The 24,834-nt window shown below is 44.6% G+C and overlaps 2 protein-coding genes across 3 annotated transcripts in view; one reads left to right on the plus strand and one right to left on the minus strand.

Annotated features, from left to right (window-relative positions):
* Window positions 1-1,367, plus strand: part of arhgef16 (Rho guanine nucleotide exchange factor (GEF) 16) — a 47,075-nt gene extending 45,708 nt beyond the window's left edge. For both annotated transcript variants that reach the window (XM_080215089.1, XM_080215090.1), the window contains exon 15: window positions 31-1,367. In XM_080215089.1, the coding sequence (XP_080071215.1) occupies window positions 31-170 (140 nt within the window). In that variant the 3' untranslated portion in view covers window positions 171-1,367. The remainder of the gene's footprint in view (window positions 1-30) is intronic.
* Window positions 1,368-7,930: 6,563 nt separating this feature from the next.
* LOC145360025 (uncharacterized) overlaps window positions 7,931-24,834 on the minus strand; it is a 185,596-nt gene continuing 168,692 nt past the window's right edge. The window contains exons 30-34 of the mRNA XM_080214923.1: window positions 22,922-23,050; window positions 19,587-19,712; window positions 18,191-18,319; window positions 15,548-15,676; window positions 7,931-13,199 (exon numbers count right to left, since the gene is read on the minus strand). Of these exons, the coding sequence (XP_080071049.1) occupies window positions 13,168-13,199; window positions 15,548-15,676; window positions 18,191-18,319; window positions 19,587-19,712; window positions 22,922-23,050 (545 nt within the window). The 3' untranslated portion in view covers window positions 7,931-13,167. The remainder of the gene's footprint in view (window positions 13,200-15,547; window positions 15,677-18,190; window positions 18,320-19,586; window positions 19,713-22,921; window positions 23,051-24,834) is intronic.

A 24,834-nucleotide genomic window follows, 5' to 3' on the forward strand; every position in this document is an offset into this window, starting at 1 on the left:
TCTGACAGGATATCTCCTTTGTCCCAATAGGTTGGTACCGGGGAGAGAGGATCCGTGATTGGGAGAGAGGCTGGTTTCCTGAGTCGTGTGCCAGGGAGATAACCAATCACATTGCAGTACAACGAAACGTCCAGCGAATGGAGAGGCTGCGGATCGAAACTGACGTCTAGTTCTTACATCCGAACCAAAGTCCCATCTGCCTGGGTGCCAGGGCCTTGTCAAGATGGAGAATGGATTTAACCAACTGCCAAAGCTGTGGTTACGGACTTGGTATTTGGCTTTTGCCAGTAGTTGTTGCCACTCGGCCTGGTAATTGTAGCACCCGGGCTGAATGACCTGTTGAAATGTTTGACGTGGATCCCTGAGAATTGAAAATATTAGTAAGGGGCAGTGAAGCAATATTTTTTTGAAAAAGACATTTGACTATAACCCTCGTCACCACTCTTTGTTGATGGTTATGCCACATATGTGCGTGTGTGCACGTGTGTGCGTGTGTGAGTGTGTGCGTATGTGAGTGTGTGTGTGTGTGTGTATGCAAGCGCGTGGCAAGGCACATTCAGAAAGATAATTTGAGATGATTTATGTTTTTAACGCCAGATCCCCAGATCAATGTGAATGTGGGGGTGAAGGGGCTGGGTGTGGGATTAAACCCACTGTTACTGATCTTCCTGTATATGAATTTAACTCTGTTTGGGAGTGTAATTCCAGACTTGTGGAATTAGATCCAGCGCGGGTGATTTTGAGCATTTTGTACAGTTTGCTTTGCTGTAGATTGTTGCCCATCAGTGGGGATTATTGTGGAGATCCTGTTCCAGCAGACCAAACCACTGACCGTTCTGGTTAAGAGGGCCTGCTGATCCATGTTGAACATTGAAGGGTCGAATTTGAGCTAAGTTCCCTGTGTGCGTTTCCTCCAATGTGGAGGAGGGAGGCGCGGTTGTGTGTATGAGGGAGAGTGTAACAGGGAACTTCAGGCCCTTGGCTCAACTTGCTTACAAATCATTGACTTTCCCAAAGATTCTTGATCAAATCTCTCTCTTCACAATCTTGTGACTGGCATGCATATTCCCAGCTACAGAGTCCCTGGATTCTGGTTCTCTCCCATCGTAATTGGCCGTGTTTGGGAGGGAGGGTGAAAATTTTAGGCTGCAGATTCTCTCCGTGAATCCCCAAATCCTCCTGCTCACTCTTCACACCAGTCTGGTGCTCACTGTCATTGGGTGCTAACAAAGCGGTTGCCAACTCTGCTTTGCTGTGTCCCTGGAGGTGACATCAAAACCTGCCTCCAGACATCCCACCTCAATACTCCTGCTATTAACTGTCTGATACAGCCATCATATATACATCAAGGCACAACAGTCATTCAATCAGAACGGACTCTTCATTGCCAATTGGATCATTCTTGACTGTTGACCAAAACTCTTCCTAATCCATATCCAATATTTTTGTCACCAGTAAACACCTATTTTTTCTCCTAGGGTTTTGTTTATTGCAGTGTCCTGGAGATTAGTCTTTAACTCTTGGGGGAAAAAAACAGGGCATTCCTGGTGGAGTCAGCATCCCTACCTCCCATTTGGAATCATCCAGTCCTACATAATCGAAATTCTTGGTGGCGGGGGGGGGCTTGTACATGTGAACTGATCACTGGGGGTGTCTGGAGTTACAGAAAGGAAATTGACCTAAGAGTTTGAGAGCATTGGCAGCGTTCAACTCACCTGTTTGAAACGATTATCCCAATAAATATGAAGATCAGGAAGGTGTCTTTTTGACTCCTGCTTCGGTTTGTGAAGAAAGTGGGTAGAAAGGTAAAGATTTGTTCAGGCCTGTCTGTGTTATGTACCAGGTACATTTTCTGCTGGTAATTTGTACGAAGATTTTAGAGAATGATTATCCCTTGACTTCACTCTCCAATATCCACAAACTGCCTGCTTCACCTCACAGAGACACTAATGAATTATGAATTCTGTCACTGAGAACCCTTCCCTGTGGCTTGACCTGGTGTTGCACTGTAGTTCCTCGAATGACTTGATCTGTTATTGCACTGTCCACCTCCCCCGGTCCCCTGTGTGATTCCAGCTGGTGAGTGTTGGGACACCTCCTGTCCATTCCAAATATGAATGGTTTGTGAAATCACCACCTCCTCTGCCAGGGCTTCTGTTGATCTTCCAAAATTATGGACAGAAAGCCTTCACCAAATACCCCGTCTGCCCACCCCCTGCCCCTCAACAACGTGCTCCAGAGCCAGGTAGAGTAGGAGATTCCCCAGGCCTGATTCCCACCCTGAGCTAACATGTTTAAGGATTTAGGAGCCAGTTAAGGAGAGACTGCATCAACATTCCTGGTCTTGGGAGCTGGGAAAAGACCAGTCAGGGTCTCCCCCCACCCATCTCCCTGTAATGCCGGCTGTGCACGTGTATGTGGTCACTGGGTAATGCTCTCTCCACCATTCCTAGCTCATTTTCCATCTCATCCCATTTCTCTTCCCAGAATCAGTGAGAAACGTAATGGGACAGGTGTACGATGGATGGTTGTTTCACTGTCACCTGTTTTGCATCGCTGCCCAAGACACATTTTAGTCTCAGTACCTTATGGGCAAAGGATTTGGAGTAAAGGAGAATTGTTTAATTTTGAGCAAGGTTTTGTGGTTGCCTAGTATATTTTAACAAAACTAACCTGCAAAAGACTGAAATGTAGAAGTGGGCTAAAGGCTGAGAGTCTGAAGAGGGTAAACCCCACTTTGGTATCGATGTGCTAAGCTCCCCTTTGTGAAGATTCCTGGCTCGTAACTGAACTCCTGCCACCTAGTGGCCAGGCTGGAATTTGCCAAATGTTTATCAATTGAATGCCACATTTTCCTGAGATTGGCAGGTTTTAAATAATGCACAAATAAATGGTTATTTTGATTTGTTTTGTGTTTTTCTGGAATTCTGTCCAACATTTTCCTCTGCCCTGTGTTAGGGACTGGAGAATTAAGTGAAACAAAAGCCAGGAAGAACTCTATTACACATTGCTGTTTCCAATCTTAACTTGATACACTTCGCAGCCGAGTTAGAGAAGGTTTAATTGCTTTGTAATGTTGGAGGTTGCAGCAGCTAATCACGCAAGGTGTCACAAACAGGAATATGATAATGAGCAGAGAACCTGTCCTAAAGTGGTGATTGTTTAAGGATAAATATTAGGCTGGGACACCAGCGATAACTTCCTAGTTCTCTTTGTAGGTGTCATCTGATTGTTTACATTAGCCTCAGAGAGAGTTAGTACCTCGTGAAAACTGGCACCTCCAACACTGCAGGACTCCCTCAGCGTTGCAAAGGAAAACAGAAAATGCTGGAAAATCTCAGCAAGTCTGACAGCATCTGTGAAGAGAGAATAGAGCCAACATTTCGAGTTGGGACCCTTCGAAGGGTTGGCCAGACTCAAAACATTGGCTATAAATGAACATCGAAACATTGGTTCCATTCTTTCTCCACAGATGCTGTCAGTCCTGCTGAGATTTTCCAGCATTTTCTGTTTTTGTTTTAGATTCCAGTATTCGCAGTATTTTGTCTTTTCCTCTGGGATTGTTAGCCAATGTCCTGTGCAGTGGGACTTGAATCTATTACCTATTCGTTCAGAAGGGACAGCAATAATAGTGTTGACCTTGGGTAATGGTCTTTATCTGGTCTTAATGATACTTGTTGTAACTTTTGGCTTCAATTTACTTGAAACAGGATTTCGTCATAGAATCCCAACAGTGCAGAAGGAGGCCACTTGGCCCATCGAGCTTGCACCGACGATAATCCCACCCAGACCTTATCCCTGGTAACTGCGTGCATTTTCCCTATTAATCCCCTGACATTAAGGAGCAATTTGGCATGGCCAATTAAGCTAGCCCATGTATTTTTGGACTGAGAGGGGAAAGCAGAGCACCTGAAGGAAACCCACGCAGACACGGGGAGTATGTGCAAACTCCAAACAGACAGTTACCCGAGGCTGGAAATCGAAACTGGGTCCTTGGTGCTGTGAGGCAACAATGTTAACCACTGTGCCACCCTTCCTAGCAGCTGTCAGGGTGTTTGCCCCTGTGCACGTTTCATTCCATTAATCTGAGTTCATCACAAACTCAAAGAACAGCAAAATGCTGGAAATCTGAAATAAAACCAAAAAATGCTGGATAATCTCAGCAGGTCTGGCAGCAGCTGTGGAGACAAACAGAGTTAATGGAACTGATGTTACCGGCATGCCCACCCCGAAATAGGAGCAGGCAAGACTCGCAGAATAGCATTCTCCGTTGGTCTCGGGCAAGATCTTACAAACTCAGGTGGGTGTGCCAGTAAAATTCCGGCCAATGTTTCAGATCTAAATCAGGCCAAACTCTGAAGTTCTGGTATTTTCAGTCAATGGTCCCATTCCTTTTAGTATTAACGCTGTAAATGGATGATTTAGCCATTCTTCTGGAGACAGCAGCATGGACTGAGTTCTTTTAATACTCATAGAGTCATAGAGGTTTACAGCATGGAAACAGGCTCTTCGGCCCAACGTGTCCATGTTTGTTTAAACCCTGAAGCTAGTCCCAATTGCCCGCATTTGGCCCATATCTCCCTATATCCATCTTACCCATGTAACTATCCAAATGCTTTTTAAAAGATAAAATTGTACCTACCTCTACTGCTACCTCTGGCAGCTTGTTCCAGACGCTCACCACTCTGTGGAAAAAAATTGCCCCTTTGGACCCTTGCATATCTCTCCCCTCTTACCTGAAACCTACGCCATCTAGCTTTAGACTCCCCCACCTTTGGGAAAATATATTGACTGTCCAGCTGCTCTATGCCCCTCATTATTTTATACCTCTCTATAAGATCATCCCTCAGCCTTCTACGCTCCAAAGGAAACAGTCCCAGTCTATCCAGACTCTCATAACTCAAACCATCAAGTCCCGGTAGCATCCTAGTACATCTTTTCTGCACTCTTTCTCGCTTAATAACAGCTTTTCTATAATAGTGACCAGAACTGTACACAGTATTCCAAGTGTGGCCTTACCAATGTCTTGTGCATCATCAACATACACCCCAAATCCTGTATTTAATGTTCTGACCAATGAAACCAAGCATGCTGAATGCCTTCTTCACTACTCTGTCCATCTGTGACTCTACTTTCAAGGAGCTATGAACATGTACTCCTAGATCTCTTTGTTCTATAACTCTCCCCAATGTCCTACTATGAATTGAGTAAGTCCTGCCCTGGTTCAATCTACCATAATGCATCGCCTCGCATTTATCTAAACTAAACTCCATTTGCCATTTGTCAGCCCACTGGCCCAATTGATCAAGATCCTGTTGCAACCAGAGATAACTTTCTTCACTGTCCATTATGCTACCAATCTTGGTGGCATCTGCAAACTTACTAACCATGCCTCCTATATTCTCATCCCAGTCATTAATATAAATGACAAATAACAATGGCCCCAGTACTGATCCCTGAGGCACATCGCTGGTCACAGGCCTCCAGTTTGAAAAACAACCCTTGACAACCACTGTCTGGTTTCATCAATCCATTTTTGTATTTATTTAGCTACTTAACCCTGAATCCCATAAGATTTAACTTACTGCATGGTAGGTTGTTGCATAATCTTGTCAAAGGCCTTGCTAAAGTCCATGTAGACAACATCAACTGCACTCATCTACCTACTTGGTTACCACTTCAAAAAACTCAATCTAACTTGTAAGTCATGCTTTTCCACTCACAAAGCCACGCTAACTGTCCCCAATTAGTCCTTGCATCACTAAATGTCTTTAGATCCTGTCTCTCAAAATGTCTTCCAACAACTTTCCTACCACAGATGTGAGATTCACAGGCTATAGTTCCCAAGCTTTTCTCTGCAGTCCTTTTTAAACAAAGGCACAACATTTGCCACCCTCCAATCTTCAGGCACCTCACCTGTAATTGATGATTCAATAGTCACTTGGGTAGTCAAAATTAGCACTCTGCATTCAACGTGCAAATTGGATGGTGAGAATGGGGTGGGAAGGACGCTACCCAGGATCTTGTTCCTTCAACATCTTGGTGTTTAAAAGACACTGTCATGTGACCTTTTTCTGTCCAACTGCCCAGTGAGCCAAATATGGTCATGGCTAGTGTATCTTGATTAGATCATAGCTGGGAACTTCTCTCTCAGTCAGGATCTCAATGTCCCAGTGATCATACCTAATGGCTTGTCTCCATCCAGCTGAGTGCTCAGGTCATTGCCTGGCTGCGCTGTTAATGGGATAGGTCAGGAGATGTCTCCCTATTTACTGCGACCAATGCAATTGTTCCTGGTGCAGCTTTGTGGATCAGTTGCCTCCATTTCAATAGTTTTGGAATGCAGAAGGCAGAGTGATACAAATGTGCAGCCATCTTGGACTGTGATCCCAAGTCACTGGAATCTGGCTTTAAATAAAATCAGTGAGGAGTTACCACCCAGTAAATTTGAGAATCTTTTTTCTTTATAGAAAGCATGGTTTCACAACAGTGATATATAATACAAGTAATTGTTCAAATCTGCAGGTTAAAATAGCATCAATAGAAATGCAAGACAAATGCAATAACCATTGTATTAACAACTGGGACCATGGGGAAATCAGAGCTCCTTGATCTATCTTCTATGAATCATTAAGCACTTAAAATTCAACTGGATTTCCCCATTGCCAGATTAAAACAGAAACATGCCAGGTGAGTTCAAAATCCTTTTATTATAGTGTAACTGTGTACACAGGAATATAAACAGTTTCACTCGAAAACCATGTGTGTATAGCACATCAGTACAAATAAAACACAAATGCCCTGATAATTTATTCATAATAGCACCTTTTAGTTTTTACTTAAAATCAATTGTTGCTCTTTGTGAGATGTTTGGGTTCAATCTGTGAGAATCCTGTCCATTGATTCAATAAGGAACAGGTTCCCCTGATCCACTGAATCACAACTCTGATGAACTTGTTCCATCAGCAACTTAAAGAAAAAAAATTGATATGTATCTGTTCACTATTATGTCACTGGGCACTACTGGGAAAAGCAGCGAGATATCATCGACGAGACTGATGCTTTCTTTTTAAAAATTGTAAACCAACTGATAACTACAAGCCAAGCTGGGTCATGTGGAATGTTGGGGTTGGCACTTTTTAACTGTTCTAGGACTGAGCCAATTCTTAAGTTTAAGTGTGTATTCCACTACTGGTGCAAATGCAGTGAAAACTTATAACAGGAGGGGAGAAAATCTACCTCCTGTTTATAAACCAGAGTGTAATGACTTCAATTAGGCCTATTGGAGTATGAGCTCCCTGATTAAGAATCCAATTGCTGGGCCAATCAGGGAGTTTTTACTTTTACTGAACCAGGAGCTTCAACTCCTCTGGGAGTCTGGAGTTAGACTGCTATCCGATAGCACTCTGCGTACTAGTGTTAGAGTTATAAATAAAGGGATTTTGGTGAAGGGACTTCTGTGGCATAGACATATTACACAGAGCAGTGTGGGAGAGACTGCTGTTACTCAGTGCTCCTACTCCACCCTAATGTGCAGTTGCCGGCATTGGACTGGAGTAGGCACAGTAGGCAGTCTCACAACACCAGGTTAAAGTCCAACAGGTTTATTTGGTAGCACGAGCTTTTGGAGCGCTGCTCTTTCATCAGGTGATCAGCACTGTTGGTTATGTATAAATCTGTTTGCAATATATATAAATGATTTGGAGGAAAATGTAACTGGTTTGATTCGTAAGTTTGCAGACAACACGAAAGATTAGTGGATTTGCAGATAGCAATGAGGACATAGACCAGTTGGAGACATGGGCAGAGGATGGCAGATGGAGTTTAATCTAAACAAAGGTGAGATATTGCATTTTGGAAGGTCTAATACAGATAGGAAATACAGTAACTGGCAGAATCCTTAAGAGTATTGATAAGCAAAAGGATCTGGGTGTACAGGTACACAGGTCACTGCGAGTGGCAATGCAGGTGGAGAAGGTAGGCATGCTTGCCTTCATTGGCCAGGGCACTGAGTTCAAAAATTGGCAAGTCATGTTGCCGCTTTATAGAATCTTAGTTAAGCCGCACTTGGAATATAGTGTTCAATTCTGGTCGCCACACTACCAGAAGGATGTGAAGGCTTTCAAGAGGGTACAGAAAAGATTTACCAGGATGTTGCCTGGTATGGAGGGCATTAGCTATGACGTTGGAGAAACTTGGCTTGTTCTTACTGGAACGACGGAGATTGAGGGGCAACCTGATAGAAATCTACAAGATTATGAGAGGCATGGATAGAGTGAATAGTCAGAAGTTTTTTCCCAGGGTGGAAGAGTCAATTACTAGGGGGCACAGGTTTCAGGTGCAAGGGATAAGGTTTAAAGGAGATGTATGAGGCAGATTTTTTACACAGAGAATAGTGGGTGCCTGGAACTCGTTGCTGGGGGAGGTGGTGGAAGCAGCTACAGCTGTAACTTTTAAGGGGCATTTTGACATACATGAGTAGAATGGGAATAGAGGGATATGGTCTGCATAAAGGTAGGGGGTTTTAGTTCAGTCAGGTAGTATGGTCACTGCAGGCTTGATGGGCTGAAGGACTGTTCCTGTGCTGTATTTTCTTTGTTCTTTGAAGAGGCAGCGCTCCGAAAGCTCGTGCTACCAAATTAAACCTGTTGGACTTTAACATGGTGTTGTGAGACTATTTACTGTGCCAACTCCACCCTGACTCATTTCCCTGGAACATTAGTGATGTGGGGTGAGTTGCCAGAGGAATTGCTGTCTCTAGCAGGGAGTTCAGCATTGTAGCAGCTGTGAGGAGGCATGAGTACCCGACTGGAGAATCTCAGATCTACTTTAGAAGCTTTTCTGGCTGAAATTGAGGTAGGGGAGATCTTTTGGCGGGGCCCTTCTTTCACTGTCATTGGGGCCGTTAGCACTCAGTGCCCCAGGCCAACTGCAGCCTGTATCTGGCAGTTCGAGGAAACAGTATTAATCAGGGATGAGGGGAAGGGAATAGGCCAAAGGGCAGATCAAACCAACCCTGGCCAGAATTTGCATGGGGTGACCAGGGGAAGGGTTGCAGCAGGAGTGGGAGGGGATGAGAAACACAAACATGAGGCGAGTAGCTGCAGGAAGCCATTTGTCAACCACAATCCTGTCTGATTTAGGGATGAGTTAGAACGTCCAACCTTTAGTGTCCAGACTTTTCACTCCAGAAATTAAAGTTTAAACATTTATTAGTGTCACAAGTAGGCTTACATTAACACTGAATGAAGTTACTGTGAAAATCCCCTAGTTGGCACATTCCGGTGCCTGATGGGTACACTGAGGGAGAATTTAACGTGGCCAGTGCACCTGCAAGTCTTTTGGACTGTGGGAGGGAACCGGAGCACCTGAAGGAAACCCACACAGACATGGGGAGAATGTGCAGATTCTGCACAGGCACTGACCCAAACTGGGAATTGAACCCAGATCCCTGGCAGTGTGAGGCAACAGTGTTAACCACTGATCAAAGTCTGTTCAACATTTGGCACGGGTTTGAAGACAGGCCCTTCCCAGCTCACCATCAAACATTCTCCAGGAGTTACCCTGGTCTCATGCACACCAGTGGTGAAGTCTTTGAAGTTCATTTACATAAAGCAAAGCCTGAACACCTGAGCTAATTGACATGGAAGGTCCCAGTCGGAAAATACATTTCTTATTTCCCAGTCTTGACTCTTTTTTCCCTCCTGGGCGGGGAGGTCACAAGGTTATCTGGTGTTGACTGGGATTCATTTTGGAATACTGAGGTGGTAGATACATGGAATTATATGGCATTTAGAGTTAAAAATCTACTGCTGCAGTTAAACAGAATAAAATGCAATTTTTAAAAAATCTTAATCTAATACTGTGGTTGTCATGGAATCTAGTCAGGTTAATACGTAACGGTTGATTCTTTTAAATCTACTTAAATACTGAAATGACCATAACACATTATATTACACACTTAATTATTGAAAGTCAAGTGATATGAAAGGAGGTTGTCATGGAGACAGCCAGCTTAGCTTGTTTCGCAGTGCGGCACCATCCCTGATTCTCTCTCCCATTTTAATTTCATCCGTTCTTGTGCAGGAGAGGAGACAATGGCAGTGAGTGAATTTGCTTCTGCTAGTTTGCTGGTTTACACAGGGTGGGATCTAGCAGGCCTGTCCGCCATGGGCTCAAATCCCAATATGTCTGTTAAATCTCACAAGAGGGCCAGAACTGGGATTTCTGCCGGTGAGATCTCCGTTTGAGGTCCGTCACTCTGAGCCCATTGTCCAAACCTGGAGCTTCGCTAACACGAATTAAAAACTGTTACGCCCTCATTGCAAGGCCTCCGATATCTGCCATACTTGTGGGAGGACCAACTCTATTGGATAACTGACCTAAAAGTTTACAGATGTTTGAAACTTATCGTACATCTCATAGTACAGAAGGACGCCATTTGGCCCATCAAGTTTGCACCAATCCCATCCAGGCCCTATCCCCATAACCTCTCATACTTACTTCACTAACTCTAGGGTCAATTTAGCATAGCTAATACACCTAACTTGCACATCTTTGGACTGTGGTAGGAAACCGGAGCACCTGGAGGGAACCCACACAGACATGGGGAAAATGTGCAGACTCCGTATAGTGACCCAAGGGCGAAATTGAACCTGGATCCCTGACACTGTGGGGCAGCAGTATTGACCACTGTGCCACCGTGCCGCCCAGTATTGCAGCTGGGAGTAGGGTATGGTGGGGAGGGAGGCCGTAAGGGAATAGGTCAAGCTTGAACATAGCAGAAATGGAACAGCTGCAGCAGGCTATGCCTGGGACCTGAGAGGGAGAAAATAAGGGAAAAAAGCACTGGGAGGCTTTAAGAACATAAGAAATAGGACCAGAAGTAGGCCATTTGGCCCATTGAATGTGGAGCAGGCTCAATGAGATTATTGCTGAGATCTTTGACCTCAACTCCACATTCCAGCCCAATCTCCATTTCCTTGGTGTCCAGAAGCTACCAATTACAGCTTTGGATATCTCCAACCACAGTGCAACTCTCTGAAGTAGAGAACGCCAAAGATTCCTCATCTCAGTCTTCAAGAGCTGAACCCTTACCTTGCTTAGTTCCAAACTTTCCAGTCAGGAGGGACCACCTCAATGTGTCAAGTCCCAGCAGAATATTATGTTTCAATAAGATCATCTCTCATTCTTCTTACCTCCAGAGGTCAATTCTATTCACTCTCTATATGGGACAGCTCTCTTTACTGTAACACCTCCAAAGGCAGGCATATTCTTCCTATAGCAAAGAAGTCAAAGCTATACTCCAGAGGAGGTCTCATCAATATCCTGGATAATTGTAACAAGACTTGTGTATTCCAACCTTTCCTTTCAGTAAAGACCAACACGTCATTTGTCTTCCTAATTACTGGCTGTATTTGGATGTTAACTTTATATTAACTGCATAGTTCTGTTGCAAGGTCACAGGCCTAGAATGTTAACACTGTTTCTCACGCCAAAGATGCTGCCAGACCTGTTGACTATTTCCTGCATTTTCTATTTTTATTTCAGATTTCCAGCATCTGCTTTTTTTTTAACATTTGTATCAACTTTATGTTTCTTGTATAAGGACACCCAAATACCCTCTAAACAACATTTATAAACTTTTCACCATTTAAAAAATTTCAATTTTCCTCTGAGTAACCTTACATTTCCCATATTGTATTCCATCTGCCAGCCTATTTAGTTAGCTTGCCTATGTCTTTTTGTGTCCTCCTCACAGCTTAATGTCCCATATGGCTTGGCATCATCGGCAAACTTAGATGAAGGCACCAAGAGTAATGTATCCAAGTCATTTATATAGATAGTAAATAGCTGAGGCCCCAATACTGATCCTTATAGCAGACAGAACAATAATAGCTGCTAACTTGAAAATGCCCTGTTTATCCCTACTCTCTGCTTTCCATCTGTCAACCACTCCTCTATCCATATTACCTCCAATGTCACAAACCATGATCTTCTCTAACAGCCTTTCGCAGGGCACCGTGTCGAATGCTTTTTGGATATCCATGCCAAGGTGCCATACAGCAGGAAGGTGAATTTTTTAATTACTTGGTGACCTAGCGAAGTTGCTATTTTTGACAAAGCTTTATTCAATCATTCAGTGTGGGTTCTGTCTAAACCATGTAATCTCCAACTAGCAGCGCAGGATAGCGATCGATCAACAGGTCCCACTCGGCCAGAAGGTGAAACTAGGATGTGTTGGTCAATAAAGGGAGGCAAGGCAGACTGACCAACACTGAGGATGGAATCAGTTTTGACTTGATAAATGAAGCAGTCTGTGATGGGGAGTTCATGTCCAGATCACATTCTCTCAACAAAATCCCATTCCAATCAGCTTCATCCTGAAAGTCTGTGCAAAGGCTAACACTCATCATTTACACTGTGATGCAGAGTACGTTGAACTCCACATTATCTGCTCCTGAGGTCCTGTGTCGTGGCCACGTTGCGGTGAATGAGAACCATTGGTGTCAAGTTGTAAATGCCCACCTTGTGATGAAAAAACACACACTGGTCAACGCACCCTGCCAGCTACCATGTGATGGAAGGTTTCATGTATAACTTCCTTGGTCAATTACTTTCGTGCTTAAGTATCAGGATTACTATTCACCGTCTCACCAAACTGGAACTTGGTCGCAATCTCTATTAATCTTGCCTTCTGGAACTCGGTTTATAAAAATAAAATATAATATGTATATGTAAAAAAGAGCAGTCTTGAAGGTATCCAAAATGTTTTCAATGCCTATAGAGATTGAGCCTGTTCATTGTTCAGCAATTCCGATCCTTGCTGCCTGACAAGGGTCTATAGGTTTGAAGGTCTTGCTTCAATGCCTGGCTCTTGAGCCCAATGGGCAGCTGGGTCCATCGGCATCTCCACTTTTTAATGCAATATCACTGTTCAGAATAATGGCGGGGGGCACATGGCCATTCCTCCAAGTCTTCCATTGTGGTTTCACCACTTCATTGGTTTGCTTTCAACAATGTCTCGGGAAGCTGGTTTTTGATGGGCGGGGGAATGTGCAGAAGCAGTCTCGTTGGCACTGGTCAGAGTGAGGGCTGGCTTCGCGCTCGCTTAAGTGACAATAACCCTGATGCTGAGGCCGATGCCACATTTCCCTGGGGCGCAGGTCACAGGTGGTGCGGTAGTTTGGGAGGCCCTCCTGGAATCAGAGAGTGGAAGGTGAGGAATGAACACCAGCCCAACTTACATCAACAGAGCAACGTATCCAATACCAGTGTGGAACTATTCTAATCACTGAACGTTGTACCAAACTCTGGCCACCAGAGAGTTAACAGTCTTGACCTGTAACTTCTACTGAGAGAGTAGGAACTTGCGTTTCAATAGCAACATCCAACTTTGTGGGGAAGCAATGGCCTAATGGTATTATCGCTAGGCTATTAATCCAGAACATCATCTAATGTCCTGGGGACCTGGGTTTGTATCCCGCCATGGCAGATGGTGGAGTTTAAATCCATTAAAGAAAATCTGCAATTAAGAATTTAGACTTCATGGTCTATTGACACTATTGTTGGAAAACCCCGTCTGGTTCACTAATGTCCTTTAGAGAAGGAAATCTGCTGTCCTTATCTGGTCTGGCCTACATGCAACACCAGAACCACAGCAATGTATTGATTCACAACCGCCCTCCAAGGACAATTAGGGATGGGCAATAAATGCTGGTCAGCCAGTGACGCCCATGTCTCATGAATGAATAAAAAATAACCTCAGAATATACCAAAATCTTCTACAGCGAATGAAGTGAAATTTTTTGAATTGTAATCACTGTATACAGGAAATGTAACTGTCACTTTGTCCACAAACAGCAAGGAATGGCAGATGGTCTGTTCCCCTGTTGCTGACTGAGGGATTGATATTGTCCAAGATATCAGAGAGAATTCCCTCTTCTTCAAGTGGGATCTTTCACAATCACCTGAGCAGGCAGTCAGAGCCACTCTTACTATATCAGCTGCAAGATGGCACCTCTGACAGTGCAGCACTTCCATGATAGTGCACAATCTGGATCCTGGAGTCAGATCCCTGGAGTGGGAGCAGCACAGTGGTTAGCACTGCTGCCTCACAGTGCCAGGGACTTGGGTTCAATTCCCGGCTTGGGTCATTGTCTGTGTGGAGTTTGCACATTCTTCCCACGTTTGCGTGGATTTCCTCCGGGTGCTCTGGTTTCCCCCAACAATCCAAAGATGTGTGGGTTAAGTTGATTGGCCATGCTATATTGCCCCTTAGTGTCAGGGGGATTTACAGGGTAAATGTGTGCGGTTACGGGAATAGGGCCAGGTGAGATTGCGGTCGGCACAGATTCGATGGGCTGAATGGCCTTCTTCTGTACTGTAGGGATTCTATGAACCAACAATGTTTGTGTTCAGAGGTAAGGCACAGAAGCACAGCTAACAGTTAGTTAGCTTATTGCAGCAGGAGCAGAATTGAACAGTCCTATATCGGGGGACTGGGAATCCCCACTCCCATCACTATCCGGAGATGCTGCTGTACAATGTGCTCGTTTTAACTAACCTGATACTGATCACTGGCTCAAAGATGAAGGAAGAGATATTTTAGGAACTCAGATATTTGGAGCAACAGTCAACAACTTTCTAAGATGGGGGAGAGAGGATGGAGTGAAAATAAAAACATTTTTAGCTGAAGCAGTAAAAGTGACGCTTTAATCACCAATATTCATTCGAGTGATACACTGGAGCTCTGACGAAAGGTCATCCAGACTCGAAACATGGGCTCTATTCTCTCCCCACAGATGCTGTCAGACCTGCTGAGATTTTCCAGCATTTTCTGTTTTTGTTTCTGATTCCAGCATCTGCGGTATTTTGCTTTGACTTCATTGGAATGATTCCGGGGAGAGCAACTGGCAAATCAACTCTTTCACCTCCCTAAGACAAGGTGGGGAGTCAAGGTTCAGTGCGACACTGAGTTCAAATCCAAGCACACTCTCGAATGATTATTTTGGAGCTGGGGCTGTTCAGGGTGGATGTCGGGAACCACCTCTTCTCCAAAAGGGCTGTGTCAATTTGCAATTCTCTTACCCCAAAAACCAGATGGTTCAGCTGAAAAATTCAGAACTGACACTGGTTGTTTTTTGTTCGACAAAGATGTTAGAAATTGTGGAGCTAAAGTGTGTTGATGGAGTTAGGATCAGCCATGATCTGATTAAACACGGCTTGAGGGGCTGAATGGACCTCTCCTCCAAGGATGAAGAGTTGATGAGAAGACTTAGCACACCAGGCAGATTAAGTTCAGCCCAACATGAAGATTCCTCCCCAGATGCTGTTGAGGATGTCAACAAGTCCAAGAGTAGTTTTTTATTTATTCACTCGTGGGACATGAGCGTCACTGGCTGGCCAGCATCTATTGCCCATCCCTAGTTGCCCTTGAGAAGGTGGTGGTGAGCTGCCTTCCTGAATCACTGCATTCCCTGTCTCTATCTCAACCAGCAGGCAGTTGGTGAAGGGTTCGATTTTGAATGAAAGGCAACATCTTTACCTTCCTCACAGGTAGGCCCAGACCAATCATACAGGCAGGTACAGTGTCCATTCCGAGAGTCACAGCGAGCATTCTTGGAGCATCTGCAACTTAAGGAGCAGCTTGGACCATATCGATTGGCTCGGCAATCTGAGGAGGGCAAGAAATCAATCACTCACTAACTGCAATGTCTGCTGAAGTTTCAACCTCTTCAATACTTTAACGCGCAGAGGCCTGTGTAAAGCTCTCTCTTGTTAAGGATCCTGATGGACCCATACCTGTACCCCATCTTCAATCTGTGGACAGCCAATCTTTATATGTGGGTGAGGAGGAATTTGAGATACTGAGACTCTTTTTCCTGTAGAACTGGAGGCTACATTAAGAAGAAGAGAGTAACTAAGGAAAAGCTAAGGCCTATCAGAGATATTCATGATAACTTATTGGTTGATGCAGGGCAGGGTTGTCAACGAATACTTTATCTCTGTCTTCACTAAGGCGAAGCGTGACGCAGACATTCTAATTAAAGAGGAGGGTGAAATATTGGATGCAGTAAGTATAGTGAGAGAGGAAGTGCTGGGAGGATTGGTATCCTTGAAGGTGATAAATCACCAGGGCCAGATGGATTGTATCCCAGGATACAATTGAAGGAAGTCAGGGAGGAACTAGCAGATGCTCTGAATTATTTTAAAATCCTCATTAGGTATGGAGGAGATCCCAGAGGATTGGAGGATTGCAAACTGGGGACGAAGTAGAAAGCTTCAGGTTTTTAGGTCACCAACCACAACATGCTGAAAGTATAGATAAGAAAGCCCACCAATCCCTCTACTTTCTCAGAAGACTAAAGGAATTTGGCAAGCCAGCTACGATTCTCACCAATTTTTACAGATGCAGCATAGAAAGCATTCTTCCTGGTTGTATCACAGCTTGTTATGGCTCCTGCTCTGCCCAAGACCACAAAGAACTATAAAAGGTCATGAATGCAGCTCAATCCATCACACAAACCAGCCTCCCATCTATTGACTCTGTCTACACTTTCCGCAGTCTCAGCAAAGCAGCCAGCATAATTAAGGACCCCCACGCACCCCAGACATTCTTTCTTGCACCTTCTTCCTTCGGGTAAAGGATACAAAAGTCTGTGGTCCTGTATCAACCAACTCAAGAACAACTTCTTCTCTGCTGCTGTCAGATGTTTGACTGGACTTACCTTGCATTAAGTTGATCTTTTTGTACACCCTAGCTATAAATGTAACACTACATTCTGCACTCTCTCGTTCTCTTCTCCATGAACAGTATCTTTTGTCTGTATAACGCGCAAGAAACAATACTTTTCACTGTATCTTAATACATGTTACAATAATAAATCAAATCACAATGTTGTACTATCATTTAAAAAGGATGGAAGGGATAGGCCAGTCCATCTGATCTCGGTGGTGGAAAAATTATTGGAATCAATTCTGAGAGACAGGATAAACTGTCACTATGAAGGGCACAGATTGATCAGAGATAGTCAGCATGGTTTTGTTAAGGGAAGTCTGTGCCTTTGAGGAAGTAACAAGGAGGATTGGTGAGGGTAGTGCAGTGGATGTTGTCTATCTGGATTTCAGTAAGGCATTTGACAAGGTCCCACATGGCAGATTGGTCAGAAAAATGAAGTATCATGGAATATACGGAAAGTGGCAAGTTGGATCCAAACTTGGCCCAGTGACAGGAAACAAGGAATGATGGTTGATGGATGATTTTTGGAACGGAAAATGGTTTCCAGCAGTGTTCTCCAGGGCTCAGTGTTATAGGCCTTGCTGTTTAAATCTAAATCATATTCATGATTTAAATTTAAATGTGGGAGGCATGATTGGAAAATTTGCAGATGACAAAAATTGACTGTGTGGGTGATAGGTTTTTGAGTGCAGTAATCACCAAACCAGGCGATAGCTTCTGCAGTGGCTAAATGGAGCTTTCAATGTTATCATAATAATGTGAATTATTGATTGGGGCATCACAGCTGCAGTCTGGGTTCCCTGCAAGTCCCCGTTTATACCAATCCACTGTACTAAGGTCTTAGCCAGTGAGGAGATGGTAGTGGAATGCCCGAAGTGGAGACTGAGAGTTGCTCTAATTGAGGTTACAAAATTATGATGGGCCAAGGCAGGGAAGATGTGTTTCCCCTGGCTAAAGGGTTAATTACCAGGGGCATAGAATTAAGCTGATTGGTAGATGGATGAGAGAGGGCATGAGGAAAAGCTTTTTCACCCAGAGGGTAGTGGCTATCTGGAATTCATTGCCCAAGTCAGTGGTTGAAGTGGAAATGCTCCATTCACTTAGAAGGTACCTGGATCCACGCAAACCCACAAAGCTACAGAGCAGGTGCTGGAACATGGGATTAAAATGGCCAGTTTGTTTCCTTTTGGCTGGTGCTGACATAATGGGCTGAATGTCCTCTTTCTGCACTGTATCCTTTCTATGCTTGTCTGCTTCTAAAAAGAGATTTAATTGAGATTTTTATTTTTAAATTTTCAAGAGCTTTAACATGGCAAATGTATTCTGGTTGGGTAGTTGGTAATGACCAATTTAAAATAGTCACTGGGAATAAAGAGAGATTGGGGCCATTGACTTTGTACAGTGCACTCCGCCTATAGTGATATGGCACAGAGAAATGACAATACTCACCGATATCACACCTACTGCCAGTTTTCCCTGGGGGACAGACACACTGCCCTGTTGCAGGTTCACAAGATGCATCTCCCTCACAGTCACACTGCTGCTGGCATCTCTCCCCGTATTGTCCTTCCTGGCATCCTACAACGAAAAGTAAAACAACTCAGATGGCTGAATACCTCAATGGCAGAGGGGCAAGTTTTTCACACACACTGTGTCTGGAACGAGCTGCCAGAGGGAGAAGTGAAGGCGGATACAATTTTGTCTTTTAAAAAGCATTTCGACAGTTACATGGGTAAGATGGGTATAGAGGGATTTGTGCCAAAGAGAGGTAATTGTGACTAGCTTAGTGGTCTAAAAAAAAGGCAGCATGGACGAGTTGGGCCGAAGGGGCTATTTCCATGATGTAAATCTTGATGACTCTGTGGCTGCTGTCGAAGCTGGCTGCACAGACTAATAACTTTAAGGCAGACAATGCTCTTCATGTAACCTCAGACAGTCACCATGTCCTTAGGGAAGGTAGCACATTTTTGCCCATCTGGACAGGCAACAAACGTTGATTACCCTTAACAGAGGCAACATTATCCCAATTGTGAATCTTTCTGAATTGATCCTTAGACTGGGTGAGGAAGACTGTTCCTGATGGTGAGGGAGTCGAGAACTAAGGCTCATAGTTTGAGGATAAGGGATATGCCTTTTAGGACTGAGGTGAGGAGACATTTCTTCACCCAGTGGGTGGTGAATGTGTGGAATTCACTACCACAGAAAGTAGTTGGGGCCAAAATGTTGTCTGATTTCAAGAAGAAATTAGATATAGCTCCTGGGGCTAAAGGGACCTAGGGATATGAGGGGAAAAGAGATCGGGATATTGAATTTGATGATCAGCCATGATCAAAATGAATGGTGGAGCAGGCTCAAAGGGCCGAATGGTCTACTCCTGCTTCGATGTTTCTATGTTAGATGGAGAGTCACAGGGCATCTCCAGAGTTTATATTTGCAGGTATCTTAAGTTGCTGCGGGTTATCTTGCTGATTTGCTGATAGCTTTAAGAGCAGCTTTTTGCAAATCTTCACAAAAAGGCAGAGAGTTTAGGACAGAGTTGCCTTAGTTCTAAGGCCTGGGGTTAAGTTTCCTGCTCCAGCCAGCAGTCAAAAGTGTCATGGAAGAGACGGACAACTGGATGGACCATTGAAAGGTCGGTTGAACTCAAGTGGGGAATTTCCACCTCCAGTTGGGCAGGACCTGAAAATTCCACCTTGCTAAGACTCAGTGGCCTACAGCTGGCCAGCAACACCAACGCCAAGTAATGAGGTCCATTCAACCCTGGAGGGGGAGGGAGCAGCAGTAAAGAACTCAATAACACGTCACTGTGGCCGTAACCAAAGAATGCTTTGCTAGAACAATTTACCTTTTTCACAGCGCTCTCCATGATAACCAGCTGAACACAGGCATTCTCCCGTCACTGGGTCACAGTGTTCATTTCTGCAGTCACACAGATGCTGACAATTTTGGCCATAAAATCCAGACGGGCAGACTGTAAACAGAAAAAAGCCGATACTCAGAGTGGGTGAGGAAAGACAAAAGTAGACATCTCAAGGGTGTTACAAATGTTGTGCCAACCTCTATCTCTCAAGGGACAAAATGTTGATATAATTGGTGCAGTTCTGAGGGAGTGCTGCACTGCCTTTTGGAAGAGGCATTTAACCCGAGCTCTCTCACGTGAATGTAAAAGATCTCATGGTACCAACAGAGGAAGAGAACAGGGTGATCTCCCGTTCTGTACCTGTGTGGAAATTGTCTGTCATTCCTTATTATTAAAGCTGGATTCCCACCAGCAATACGGGACACGCAACCCACTCTTCAACCATCACTGTGCCCCCTGTCACTGTGCAGGAACGGGAAGTCAGTGCTGATAATGTCACAGCCCCTCATTGGTCCTGGTCAACTCCCCATTCCCAACCCCTCGCCACCTGCTGCACCCCCTCACTGCCCTCACCGCTCCCCTTCCAGGCAGCGAGGGCTAAGGTGTTGGGAGCAGGGCAGAGGGTCAACAAGATGGGCGGCGAGGGGACAACTACCTGAGGTGTTGCTGCCAGTGAGATCATAGGCACTGCGACTACTTGCGCAGTGAGTGCGTCCCCGACAATTGCACCAACAGCAAATTCAGCCTTTTTAAAAAATCCTTTTGTTCGATTTCTAGATATTTTGGTTTACACAGGGAATGTAAATGTAGGGAGTGAACTGCCATCACTGAACTGCAGATGACTGAGTTAAATCTCCTGTCAAGGCAAACCCAAGCAGCAGGTGGCGATGTTGTACAATGAATATAACTTTGTATCCTTGTGGAATGGAGGTTAGTGTAGCAAAGAGTGAGGCCATTCAGCCCCTCAGTTAACACTGCCCAAGACCGTGTCCAGGATCCAACCTGGCTCTTGTTCAACCTTTTCTACCACACAACTTGCAAACCCCTGCAGAATAAGGAATAATTCCAAATCCCCTTTAACTTGCTGTCCCATTCCACAAGCTAGTCACGCCATACAACACTGGAGGCCACTCAGCCCATTGCCTCTATGCAGGCTCATGATGTTTCTGAATAAGTTCAGCTGATCTCAGTTATCAGTTTTGCCTTTACATTCCTTCATTTCCGAATCACCTGCCCACGATTCGCATCGTCAGCCACTTCCATTAATGTTTTAATTTGTTTAAACTCTGAACCCAACTTCATTTTGTGAGATCCACACTGGAATTTTACTGCCCCACCTGCCACGGGAACTGTAGTGGACATGGGGGGGAGGGATGGGGGTGGCGGTGGGGGCGGGGTGTTGGACCATGAGAAGGTCTGTTGACCTCGGGTGCGATTTTCCGGATTTGGGGCCAGCGCGCCCAGAGAAACCCTCTCCTGATCTTCATCCCTTAAGAAGGGTCACAGAACGCAACCCATCCTGTTCTTCCTCCAGCTAACTCTCACTCCAATTGCACATAAAAAGAATATAAACGGCAAGTATTTCCGGAGAATATCTTTCCAATTCTAATTTAACCTGACCATATAGGGTGAAATATTCCCATCCCACCCACCCACCCACCCACCACAGGAATTGAAGCAGGTGGGACAAAGAATTCTGTGTAACATGCAAAGACCTGTTGACCTTGGGTGGGAATGTCCAGTCTTGGGGCGAGCGCGGCTGAAAAATCCCACCCACAGTGTTTGTTTACCACAATACTTCCAAACACACCATGGCCAACATATGTCTTCCTCTCCTCAGCACTTGGTCTGGTGTTCCTTAACTCTCTCTCTCCCACTTTATGTCCTCTCTCAGGATTTCTCCCATTAGGCATTTCATGCCACAGTTTCTGCAACCCCCCGCCAAGGCTGAAACCCAATCCAATCTTCACGTGGATGTAAAAGATCCCATGGCACCAACAGAGGAAGAGAACAGGGCGATCTCCCGTTCTGTACTTGTGTGGAAATTGTTTGTCATCCCTTTCCATTTAGGCCGGATTCCCACCATTCATTGCAGTGCTAATGTGAAGCCTTATTTATAACTAATAAATAAACTTAAAAAAAATCACTCCTGGAGCATTCACAATTCTACCCCTGATGGACAAGTTTAATAGTGAATCCAGTTATGAATCTAGTGGTGCGCTGGCTATATCAGTGGGTCAGTAATCTCACTGGGGAAGTTTGAGAATTTGAATTCAGTTTTTTTTAAATTCTGGAAATTCAGTGAGATTGACAATGAAGCTGTCATCGGCTGTTGTCCCTTATGCAAAGGAAACCAGCTGTCCTTCCTCAGTCTGACTGATGTGTGACCACAGTCGCGTAAAATGACACCGCTGACTCTTCCCTCTGAAACAGCTGTGGAAAATGACTCAGTTGTAACAAGGGGTTTGCCGTGTTGAAGAAGGAGGATGCACACTACTGCCATCTTCTCAAGGACAATGACACACAGTGCAGGGAAGGGATAAAGAATCTGGTGAATTGGTGAGATGGCAATAATCTCTCCCTCAATGTCAGTAAAACGAAGGAGATTGTCATCGACTTCAGGAAGCGTCATGGAGGGCATGCCCCTGTCTACATCAATGAGGACAATGTGGAAATGATCGACAGCTTCAAGTTTCTAGGTGTCCAGGTCACCAACAATTTGGCCTGGTCCCCCCATGTTGACATGGTCAACATTATAGTTAATGTTAAGAAAGTTAAGAAAGCACATGCCTTTACTTATTCAAGAGGCTAAGGAAATTTGGCATGTCAGCTCTGACTCTCACCAACTTTTACAAATGCACCATAGCTAGCATCCTTCCTATTGTATCACAGCTTGGTATGGCTCCTGCTCTGTCCAAGACCACAAGGAACTACAAAGTGTTGTGAACATAGCCCAATCCATCACACAACCAGCCTCCCATCTATTTCTCCGTCTATGCTTCCTGCTGCCTTGGCAAAGCAGCCAGCATAATCAAGGACCCCATGCACCCTGGACATATTTCCTTCCACCTTCTTCCATCTGAGGTCACGTACAAGAACAGCTTCTTCCCTGCTGCCATCAGACTTTTGAATGGACCTACCTCGTATTAAGTTGATTTTTCTCTACACGCTAGCTATGACTGTAACACTACATTCTGCACTCTCTCGTTTCCTTCTCTATGAACGGTATGTTTTGTCTGTATAGCGGGCAAGAAACAATACTTTTCACTGTATACTAATACATGTGACAATAATAAATCAATTCAAATCATAAATCTTACCATGCTCACAGTTGTGCCCGTAATACCCTCGGGCACACTGACAGTACCCGGTTACACGGTTGCAGGTTCCATTATTTTGGCAGGCACACTCCAGTTGGCAGTCTGCACCGAATTTCCCGAGGGGGCATTCTGGAAAAGATAAAACCAAACTGGGAATGCCGACTCTGTGAATTCGATCTTAATCCAAACCGTCGGCAGAAAGCAAAATACTGCGAATGCTGGAATGTGAAATAATTACAGAAAATATGGAAAATACCCAGCTGGTCAGGCAGCATCTCTGGAGTGAGAAACAGTTAACGTTTCAGGTTGGTGGCCTTTAGTCAAAACTGGAAGACTTTGGGAATATAACAGTTTATACGCAAGCACAGAGTCAGAGGAAGGGGCTGTAACTCAAAGAGAATGGTGACAAGAAATGCTACAGAAGAAGAATAATTAAAAGTAAAAATAGCAGCATGCTTTTACACATGTTTGTCTTGCTGCCACATTTTCACCCAGTTTTCTCTCGTTCTTCTCATTGCCTCTGCTTCTATCTCTGATTCGGTTCCTGTCTCTCTGTCACTGTCTCTACCTTCTCCCCGTGTCTGCCTGGGTTTCCTCCGGATGCTCCGGTTTCCTCCCACAGTGCAAAGTTATGCAGGTTAGGTGAATCGGCCATGCTAAATTGCCCCTTAGTGTTCTAAGATGTGTAGGTTAGGAGGGTTAGCAGGATAAATGTCTGGAGTTAAAGGAGTGGGACGGGGGTGGGTCTGGGTAAGACGCTCTCTCGGACAGTTGGTGCAGACTTGATGGGCCAAATGTCCACCTTCTGCACTGTAGACAATCTATGATCTTTTCCAGTCTATGTCGCACTCGCTGCTCTGTTTTGTTTTGAAGCTAAGATGTCAGACATGGTTCAACTGGTAGCCTTCTCCCCTGAGTGGGCGGCACGGTGGCACAGTGGTTAACACTGCTGCCTCACAGCTCTGGGGACCAGGTTCGATTCCTGGCTTGGCTCACAGTCTGTGCACATTCTTCCCATGTCTGCATGGGTTTCCTCTGAGTGCTCCAGTTTCCTCCCACAGTCTGAAAGATGAACTGGTTAGGTTCATTGACCATGCTCAATTCTCCCTCAGTGTACCCAAACAGGCACCAGAGTGTGGCAACTAGGGAGTTTTTTACAGTAACTTCATTGCAGTGTGAATTTAAGTCTACTTGTAACACTAATAAGTAAATGAAATGAAACGAAACTAAACTAAACTGAGTCACAATTTCATGAGTTTAAGCCCCAGGAACCTAAGTTGGTGACTTGGGCTGGTTCTCCAGTACAGCCCTGAGGGAGGGCTGCAGTGTTGCAGGGAGTGCTGCAGTCAGGGGGGTGCTGTCTTTGACGGATAGCTGGGATATTCATACACCTCTGTTCCCAAGGTTAAATTGCTCTTTCTGACAGCTCTGTCTGCTCTGGGAATTTCCAGCTTTCCCTCCTTCTCTGTTGATTTTTTTGGAGGGAAAAACAACTTCTTGTTAAAGGAAGAGGTTTTACGTGCTGGAAACCAACTTTAAACACATGTTTACAGCCAGTGAAAAGCACAGAGCTGGAAAATTAACAGCTGACAGAGCAAAAAAAAACCTAAACCAGATTGCCAACTCTGGTCATATTCCTGAAGGTTTCATCATGTGACCTCCAAGAACTCCACTCGATTAAACAACCTATATTCACAACCTCCTTTTTTTTACAATTAACAAAGTGTTCAAAAGATATTTTAAAAAGTTTAAATTTCTTGTTTTTTCTCTTGGGATCTCGCAGGAGCTTAATTTTTTAATTCTGGAGTCTCCAGGGCAATCCTGGAGGGTTGGCAACATAACTACTGCTGATAAGAAAATCCTCAAAGAGTTCTGTGCACTGAATATTAGAATAATTAATTTCAGTTTAGAGT

Source organism: Carcharhinus amblyrhynchos, chromosome 30, assembly GCF_965287045.1.
Source record: "Carcharhinus amblyrhynchos chromosome 30, sCarAmb.v2.hapA, whole genome shotgun sequence".
Lineage (NCBI taxonomy): Eukaryota > Metazoa > Chordata > Chondrichthyes > Carcharhiniformes > Carcharhinidae > Carcharhinus > Carcharhinus amblyrhynchos.